Here is a 9,298-nt window from a genome sequence, read left to right as displayed (position 1 = left end):
GACCTGGTGAACTGGTGACTCGGTCACAAAATTGGGTTGAGTCATATAGTAGATCGTTTAAACAGTTGACCCAAACCAAACCCGAATTAACTCATCCGATTTTCTTATAAACTGTTTTAACCTGGACGGTTTAGTCCGAACCGCCGGTCCATAACTAATTTTAGAAATTATAAAATTTTAATTTGTTGGTACTAAGACTCAAACCTCTTGGTTTATTGGAAAATGAAAGGGCTCTAAGACCACCTGAGCTGTACTAAGTGAATTATATAATATTTTCAACTTAAGTATTGACCCACTGGTCAAACTGGTGATCCAGTGACCCAGTTCTTTTTCCGGGTCAGTGTCTTGGCTAGGTCTGATAACTATGTTTCATGAGATTATGCACGAATCTCAAAGTGGTTATTTCGAGAAAAATCAACGGTTCTTAAGCTCGTCCTCACATTCATTCCGTGAAGAAACCCTCTCCAAAAGGAGTCAAGGCCTAAAAACTTCTCCCATCAAAATTTCCCACCAATTTTTTCTTCCTCTTCTAAAAACCCACTGATCAACCAGTTCAACATTCTCCAAACAAGTGGTATAAAACTTTTAACACTTTTTTTTTTTTTGTTTATTAAATGTTAAATTATTCCAACTTGTAATTGTTTCATGTAAAATTGATTGGAATTAATACTGTTTCAACTTCACTACATTTATGTGTCATTCCTGCTTATTGGGCACTTTATGAAATGTAGGATTTTTTTGTCTAAATACTCAAGTTTGAAATTTTATTGTTTTTTATACTTGTTGGGGTCTCTTTATGTTACTTGTTAAATCAAATGAGTACTTGATATTGTCGTTGAACATAGTAAGATATGGTGAATGCTCTAAAGACATATGTTTTAAGTCTCAGATAGTCGAAGAAAACTTGTGTTTTAGTTAACAACAAGTGTACTCTCTTTCCTTTTTACGTCCCCCATGTCGCCATAAGTTATTGTTCAGTGATGTTCTTTTCTTGTGTTTACCATTTGGAGTGTTATGTTGAATCACAATGTTTTAAATGTTGCTTTTGTAGATTTAAGTATGGAGCCTGGAAATCATGCTCCTAGTAAGCACTTCGGATTGTTTGCAGAGGGGAATGACTGTAGTTCAGAGTTTGTTGAAGCAGATGTGCGTTTTAGTTGTTTTGATGGACAAGATGAGACAAACAATCATGTCGAACAGGTGAGAAAGGAAACCAATTTGGAAACTGACAGTAGCAAAAGACCAGTGGACTTTGTTGAAGAGGTATATGAGTGTTGTCCATATGTTGGTTTGGAATTTGAAACCGATGAAGAAGCATATAATTATTACAATCGATATGCGGGAAGGGTGGGATTTAGTGTTCGGAAATACTCAAAGTGTAACTCCCATCGTACGGGAGATGCAATAGGCCGAATTTTTTGTTGTTCACTGGAAGGGGCTCGAGATGCTAGATCAAAACCTGCGGAAGAAAGAAAAAGAAACCGAGCTGATACAAGAACCGGTTGCAGAGCTAGGATTACTATAAGGCGGAAGGGTGATAAGTGGGTTGTGACTGGGTTTTCAGAAGAGCACAACCATAATCTTGTGCCTCCTAGTAAAAGACATAAGCTTCGATCTCTGAGAAAGATGACTGAAGACATTGTGATGAACTATATGGATATGAAAGATGGGGAAGGGAATAACATGGCTTTGACCTTAAGAGATGCAAGGAACTTTTTGAGTACAAAGAGACAAGGTGATGTTAGAAAGGGAGACGCAGAAGATATTCTGTACTACCTCGAGCGTCAACAAGTAACTAATCCTTCATTCTTTTATGCAATTCAAGTTGATTTGGATGGTCTGATGACAAATTTCTTTTGGGCTGATGCTAGATCAAGAATGGATTACCATTATTTTGGTGATGTTGTTTGTTTCGATACCACTTTTGGGAAAACCAGATTTGGCATTCCATTTGTCCCAATTTTAGGGGTCAATCATCATTGTCAAACTGTGTTATTTGGTGGTGCACTCCTTTTCAACGAGTCCGAGGAGTCATTAACTTGGCTGGTAAAAACATGGATGAATGCGATGAATGGTAAAGAACCAAAGCTAATATATATTGATCAAGACTCAGCTATTGGAGAAGTCGTTCAAGGTGAGTTGATGGGTACTCATCAACGTTATTGTTTGTGGAATATTATGCGGATTGCCAAACAGTATTTACAGAATATAATAACATCACACAAGGGTTTCACTGAAGACTTCAGCAGGTGTTTGTTTAGCAGTGAGAATGTTGAGGAATTTGAGTGTAATTGGGCTACAATGATTGGGAAATACAGTTTAAGTGATAACAATTGGCTAATGCAATTATATGACAGGCGAGAAAAATGGGCGTTAGTGTACGCACGCGATATATTTTCTGCGACAATGTACACTACTCAGCCTAATGAAAATGCTTATTTTGATCGATATTTGAGAAGAGATTTGCCTTTAGACGAGTTTTTGAAGCAGTTTGAAAGAGCTGTAATAGACAGAAGAGTGGCGGAGAATGATACGGACTTCGAATCCAACAAAATGCCAGTTTTGAAGTTGACAGCTGAGATCGAAAAAGAAGCAGCCAGTCTGTACACTAAAGCAATCTTTCTAAAGTTCCAAGATCAGTTGTTAGAAAGTCTTTCCTACCGTCATAAAAGAACTGTTGGGACCGAAACTAAATCTACATATAATGTGTGGAAAACGGGACATGAGCAAGCATCTTTTACTGTTACCTTTGATAGTTGTGGCAATTATGCTCATTGCAGTTGTCAGTTATTTGAGTATTCAGGCTATTTATGCAGACACATTTTGAAGATTTTTTTAGTTGAAGATGTTCAAAACCTTCCACCCCAATACATACTAAAGAGGTGGACAAAAGACGCAAAGTCTGGGCCTGTCGTGGATGTTCAAGGCTCATTTCTGCAGACTGATTATCATGAGGCTGCCATGGTTCGTTATCAGAAGCTTTGTCTAGAGGCGGTCAACGTTGCAATCAAGGGTTCCTCATCCATTGAAGTGTATAAAGTGGCCATGCGAGGTTTACGTAATACATTGAAAGAAGTTGAAGCTGCATTGAGAAATGTACCAAACAACAGTATGGGATTTGCGGGTCTTTTGTAGTTGTAATGATATTGTAAATTCGTAATGCAGCTTTTTATGTTCATTTTTTGTTGCAATTATTTTCATAAATATTCATTTAGGCTTGTCTGAGTACCACTGTTAGGCTTGTTTGTATCTTGGATTTTATATCTTCACTAGGTCTTCTCTTTCTTTTGTTCTATGCTTCTGGCCATAAACAATCTCAAGCGTCTGAATAGCTTATGTGCATGTAAAAACTTCTGAATACATGTACAGAAAAAGTATTGATTGCTGTAACTTTCCCTACTTGCACAGTTGTACATGCTACATGGTAAACATGACAGAAAATCTTAACCAAGTACCAACTCAAGTAGAACATCTCAGGTTCTACTTTTTAGGGGCAGAGATAAATGTGGCAAGAAAGAAGCAATGCTCATATTATATCAAGAACTTTTCATTTTGATCATTTCAGACTTTCTTTCGGCGATAGCAAATATTATCCGTTGGTCCCATACTCTCTCATTTGGTACCATGTCTTAATCGAAGGAACCATTGACACGCCTGACACATCATGCACTTTTTTCACACACGTGTGGAAATAATATTTGACTTCCTCTTTCTCCCTAATGCCAAAACCCTAAAAAATAAAGTCCCCTCTTTTCCTCCAAAACCCTAATTCAATTGCCACTCGAACCAAAAATCAAGCTAAATCAAACATAATTGGTTACTTGAAAAACCTCAAACACCACAAAGGTACAAACTTTTATTATAATTCAGCTCATTATTCATTTTTAGGGCATTTCCCCATCAGTGTGCATACATTATTAAGCTAAAGGGGAGATGTAGCTATGTTATAATTTGGTTGACACTGTAAATTTTACGCTTGTTAGTATAGTTTATGCAAAATTTACTATCTTGATCATATAGTTCTTAATAGGCACAATGATGTATTACTACTCCCCTTCACCTATGTGTAATTATTAAGAGTTTATATTTGCACATTTGCGTGAATGTTATGTAGAATGGGACACTGAAACAATTGCATTCCAACCGTTTACTTAGGTGGTGCTGTTAGGGGATGTGTTCTAATGGTTAGATGGAATCTATCTTGGTCGAGGATATTTGATAGGTGTTTGAGGTTGTTGGGTAAGTGTTCATTTTTGTTTTTCCTCTTTTAAGCTTACAGTGCTAGTTCTGTTGGTTTTGTAGGTTTGATTATGGAAGGAGGAAGTCAAATAGCTGATGAGGTTATAGATGTAATTGAAGGGGCAGATGAATACAGTCTTGGATTCGTTGAAGAAGAGGTGAATTGTGAATCTTCGGTTGGGCAAGAGGGGAATGGAAATGCTGAAAGGGGTGAGACCGGGTTGACAGAAGGGGAGGTAAGAACTGAAAATAATGTAGATATCTCACAAACTTTTAGCAACATACGACCAGAGCATCTTTTTGAAGAAGATGATCGCTGTCCATGTGTTGGTATGGAGTTTGAATCGCAAGAAGCAGCATATTACTTTTACAATCGTTATGCTGCAAGGGTGGGGTTTAGTGTGCGGAAAGATACTACGTGTCATTCCCGAACAGGAACAAGGGAGGTAATTGGCAGGACCTATTGTTGTTCACTTCAAGGGTTGCAAGATCCTAGATGTAAACCTAAGGATCAGAGGAAAAGGAACCGAGCTGATACAAGAACTGGTTGCAATGCTAAGATAAATATAAGAAAGAAGAAGGATGATAAATGGGTCGTGAGTAAATTTCTAGAAGAGCATAACCACAGTCTTGTCCCTCCAAGTAAAAGACATAAGCTTCGATCTCTAAGGAGGATGACAGAAGATCTAATGACGAACTATGGGGCACTTGAAGATGCGGAGAGTTGTAAGGTCGGCGTCGCGTTTAGAGAGGCAAGGAATTTTCTGTGTACAAAGAGGCAATCTGAAGTTAGGAAGGGGGATTCAGAAGCTGTATTGTATTACCTTGAGTGTCAACAAATAAAAAGTCCTGCTTTCTTCTATGCAGTTCAAGTTGATTCAGAGGGTTTATTGACAAACTTTTTCTGGGCTGATGCTAGATCAAGAATGGACTACCACTACTTTGGTGATGTTGTTTGTTTCGATACTACTTATGGAAAAACCAGATTTGGCGTTCCGTTTGTCCCTATTGTAGGCGTCAACCATCATTGTGAAACAGTGATATTTGGTGCTGCACTCCTTTTCGATGAGTCAGAGGAGTCTTTAACTTGGTTAGTTAAGACATGGATGAACGCAGTGAATGGTAAGCAACCAAAGGTTCTTTTTACTGATATAGATTCAGCAATTGGAAAAGTGGTTGAATGTGAGTTGAAACGTACCAATCAACGTTATTGTTTGTGGAACATTATGCGAAGTGCCAAACAGTATTTACAGCAAATAATAACTGCACATAAAAGTTTCACTGATGACTTCAGCAGCTGTTTGTTTAGCAGTGAGTCTCGGGAGGAATTTGAGTGTAATTGGGCAGCAATGCTTGGGAAATATGAATTAGGCAGTAACAATTGGCTAACAGGATTGTATGAGACGCGGGAAAGATGGTCTTCAGTTTACACTAATGATACATGTTCTGCATTGATATACACAAGTCAGCGTCGTGAAAATACTTATTTTGATGGTTACTTGAGACGTGAAATGCCTATACCTGAGTTTCTCAAGAAATCTGAAAGGGCTTTAGTTGACAGACGCACAACAGAAAATGATGCAGACTTTGAGTCCAGCCATGCAGTGCCCCTTCTGAAGTTATCAGCTGATATTGAAAAGGAAGCAGCCACCATTTACACCAGAGCAATGTTTCAAAAGTTTCAGGATCAGTTGCTTGAAGGCCTTTCCTACCGTCATAAAAGAGTTGTCGAGACGGGAACAAAGTCCACATATAATGTGTGGAAAACTGGGCATGAACAGAAAATTTACAGTGTCACATTTGATAATTATGGCACATATGCCAATTGTAGCTGTCAGTTATTCGAGTCTGCAGGCTACCTATGTAAACACATCCTGAAGATTTTTGTGGTGGAGGATGTTCAAAACCTTCCACCCCATTACATTATGAGGAGGTGGACTAAAGACGCAAAGTCTGGGCAGATGGTGGTAGATTCTCAAGGGTCATGTATGCCGACTGATTATCACGAAGCTGCTATGGTTCGATATCACAAGCTTTGTCAAGAGGCAATTAATGTTGCTATAAAAGGTTCTGCATCCTTTGAAGTGTATAAAGTGGCCATGCAATGTTTGCGTCACGCTTTGAGAGAAGTTGAAAGTAAATTAAAAAATGTAACAAACCCCAGTACATGATTGGCAGGCCCGTTATTTTTGTGAATATATTGATTTTTACTACTGGAGCTCCTTTCTTGCTAGTTTTCGCAATATTTTATTAATTTTCTAATGCTTTTGATTCTGCTTTTCATTTGGTACTGTCGTGCATTAGATGGTATATCCTTTTTAGTGACTGAAAGTCAAGCTGAAACAATTATGACTGAGGACCGTTCAGTGGATTTTGGTGGACATATGCGTGCTAGTGTTTAATTTGTATCTTATTTCTTCCTTAGCTGTTTCGTACTTGTTTTCATCAGTTAGCAACTTAGCATGGATGATTAACAAACATTGCTCTACTCTTCAGAACTTTGTCAAAATGTTAAGATAGAAAAAACTCAACTCAGAGAAAATAAGCATTGTTCACATCTGGCCTTTTTTTAGTGGATCCTTTTTTTTCTTGGAGTGGTAACTCTCTTCCTGATAGATATATTCAACCATTTATCTTGCTTTCTTTCTGTTCTTCATAATCAGAACTGGACTCTGCATCTGATTTGACCAGAGGTGTTTGATCCCCTTCTTTGCCCCATAATACCACGTACAGACCAACAATCACGATAAACCCTCCAAGTATGCTGAAAAAGCAAAGTTGTACCATTAGTACAGTGGTTTCAGTCGTATGTGATGTCTCATGAATTTTAGTTTTTCTTATAGGGTGTCATGCACGACTGCCTGTGTATTTACCTTCCTGTGTACAGTCTTTCTCCAAGGACAAAATATGCTAGAAATGCTACCAATATTGTTGAGAGGGGGTTGAACATGGTCACAAATACGGGGCCTCTTTTTTCTGTGCACCATAGTTGAATAAAGATGATCAAACCAGAGCATACCACTCCCTGCCATGCATTGTCATAGGGATAAACTTCAGAATCTATCTTAACAGATTGTAGACAACTAACTCAAGTAAATGAACGCTCTAAACTTGCTACTTACGCCGTAAATTATAGACCAAAAGTCGATATTAAATCCAAATTTCCATGCACTTGGTTTATGTTGTACAAATGCAGTGAAGACTGCTGATTGTGCTCCACCGACGAAACTCATCCATGTTGTCAGAGAAAGTTGAGCTGGATATTTCTTCAATGTGACTGCCTACATTGTTCACACCAGTATATGAGTTGTAGATATATCGATCTATATATAGAGAACATTTGGTTATTCATCATTTGGACATTTCCGAAAAAATAGGAAAAATATGAATAGAACATTTTGGCCTGCACTTCTATAAATCTTACAAAGAACATGTTTCCTTATTTCTTATATCTATGCTATAATAAATGGTTGTGGAGGGGAGCTAATACCTGCATGATGTACCATGTAGACCATGTTATGCAGCTAGCTGCTGTGAGGATCGACCCCTTCAACCAATTCTCATGAATGGTACTATTTCCTTGGATATGAATTAAAGCACCCCATACATTTCTAATTACAGGTCCTTTATACAGTGTCATGGTCATGACACCGGCTAAGGAAACTATGGTTCCAACAACTTTTGCCATTCCGCGGGTGTTCCTAATGTCAAGATTCTCCATCCTGCACAAAATTCATCCAGGTGCGGCTGGTTAACAGTTAGTAATAGCATCCATTTCTTTGTCAGTGACACTGAACAACTTATTTTCAAGTATTATTTTCAATACCTATATGTTTCAATTCTTTGATGGTTAGAATATACCTGCCTTAGTACAACTGCGATTATAAAAGTCAGGGAAGCGATAGTGTTGACCATTGATGCTATAAAGGTTGGAGAGGTGTATCTCAAGCTTGCGAAGTACATGTTCAGAGTCACGCTAACCCTGCGAATACAACGAAACACCTGTTAGTGAGTTTCAAACTTGACACTTTCTGTATCTATCTTTTCTTATTTCATACAAGTTTAATTAATGCATCCTCACCCAAGGAGAGAAAGAACAAATATCTCTACAAACAATGCTAATGTCAGCTTTGGCCTTAACTTTCTGCAGGAAGGATAAAAGATCAGCAAGTCAGCAGGTAAGCTTCACCAAACTGAAATTGTTAGATACTAACAGGAATTAACAATTCTGAGAAGGAATCAGTTATTTTTTCAATTCGATCATTTAATAAGAACTGAATCGATCCATTGGAGACTATACTAGATGCTGAAAATATCTGCAACATTCTTGCAGTACTAAAGTATTCATCCATATGTAAAGCATAGGAAATTCAGTAAAATTATCTACACATGTTTTAATAACAATGTTAGTGTACCTTTCAAGGAAATAGGCAAAAGGAAGCATCACTAAACCAGAAACGATATGTCGATAGGTTATGTAGACATGAGGATTCATTCCATGGTTGAAGGAGGCCTCAGTAATGAAGTACAGAAATGTGTATCCCATTTGAGCCAGTACCATGAGGAGGTGCGGTTTGAACCTCCTATAAGACGTCATTAATTCACATCCTTCAAATGCCATGGCTCTTAGAGTCTTGGTGTATATCTTCACCTCTTTGCTTATAATATTAAAACAGGGGATACAAGATGCATCTGTACATATAGATGATGGTGGGAGAATTTGGCATGTAATATTTTGTTACTTTTTCATATGACATTATTCTTTTTCGATAGAATTTCTTCTTTGATTCCAACAAGTTGCCAACTTCAAGTCTAAATTGCAAAAGGGAAAAATAATAGTTTGGAAATATGCTGCATATATGATTATTAGAATTGAAGAGAAGTGGATTAAAAATTTGAATCTAATCAATGCATCAAACAGTGAAACATCTAGTAACTGAGCTTTAATCAGTGACTACTTGTCTACTTGAATCTTTAAGAACGTATCTTCTTTTCCCTATTTTTCTATTAAAAAATCTAACAAGAAAGATTTGGTTAATTCCAGGAAAGCTACAATTAA

The 9,298-nt window shown here is 37.6% G+C and overlaps 2 protein-coding genes across 2 annotated transcripts; one reads left to right on the top strand and one right to left on the bottom strand.

The window, feature by feature from the left end:
• The first annotated feature begins 398 nt into the window (after positions 1-398).
• Positions 399-6,472, top strand: LOC147505799 (uncharacterized). The gene is made up of 4 exons (XM_086605630.1): positions 399-574; positions 1,052-3,124; positions 3,370-3,424; positions 4,280-6,472. The coding sequence occupies exons 2-4, from the start codon at positions 1,060-1,062 to the stop codon at positions 6,408-6,410; spliced, it is 4,251 nt and encodes a 1,416-aa protein (XP_086461756.1). The 5' UTR covers positions 399-574; positions 1,052-1,059; the 3' UTR covers positions 6,411-6,472.
• Positions 6,473-6,738: 266 nt separating this feature from the next.
• LOC147505798 (WAT1-related protein At5g07050-like) lies at positions 6,739-9,057 on the bottom strand. The gene is made up of 7 exons (XM_086558233.1): positions 8,655-9,057; positions 8,321-8,383; positions 8,105-8,221; positions 7,730-7,961; positions 7,362-7,520; positions 7,113-7,264; positions 6,739-7,003 (listed from the first exon to the last, which is right to left on the bottom strand). Exons 1-7 carry the CDS (start codon positions 8,858-8,860, stop codon positions 6,862-6,864), a joined length of 1,071 nt encoding a protein of 356 aa, XP_086414359.1. The 5' UTR covers positions 8,861-9,057; the 3' UTR covers positions 6,739-6,861.
• Between the last annotated feature and the right edge of the window lie 241 nt (positions 9,058-9,298).

The sequence above is a fragment of the Coptis chinensis genome, chromosome 4, assembly GCF_015680905.1.
Source record: "Coptis chinensis isolate HL-2020 chromosome 4, ASM1568090v1, whole genome shotgun sequence".
Taxonomy (NCBI): Eukaryota; Viridiplantae; Streptophyta; class Magnoliopsida; order Ranunculales; family Ranunculaceae; genus Coptis; species Coptis chinensis.
Note: the sequence above shows the minus strand (reverse complement) of the source record. Positions and strands in the feature narration are given on the sequence as shown.

What these genes read in the sequence shown, in the direction of transcription:
- LOC147505799 (XM_086605630.1), top strand. Translation starts at nt 1,060, where the DNA reads ATGGAGCCTGGAAATCATGCTCCTAGTAAGCACTTCGGATTGTTTGCA. An exon ending in CAACAGTATGGGATTTGCGG is followed by an intron (nt 3,125 to 3,369) that starts GTCTTTTGTAGT and finishes ATACATGTACAG; the next exon opens with AAAAAGTATTGATTGCTGTA. An exon ending in ACAGTTGTACATGCTACATG is followed by an intron (nt 3,425 to 4,279) that starts GTAAACATGACA and finishes TTAAGCTTACAG; the next exon opens with TGCTAGTTCTGTTGGTTTTG.
- LOC147505798 (XM_086558233.1), bottom strand. Translation starts at nt 8,860, where the DNA reads ATGGCATTTGAAGGATGTGAATTAATGACGTCTTATAGGAGGTTCAAA. An exon ending in TTTGGTCTATAATTTACGGC is followed by an intron (nt 7,265 to 7,361) that starts GTAAGTAGCAAG and finishes AATGCATGGCAG; the next exon opens with GGAGTGGTATGCTCTGGTTT. An exon ending in GAAAGACTGTACACAGGAAG is followed by an intron (nt 7,004 to 7,112) that starts GTAAATACACAG and finishes TTGCTTTTTCAG; the next exon opens with CATACTTGGAGGGTTTATCG.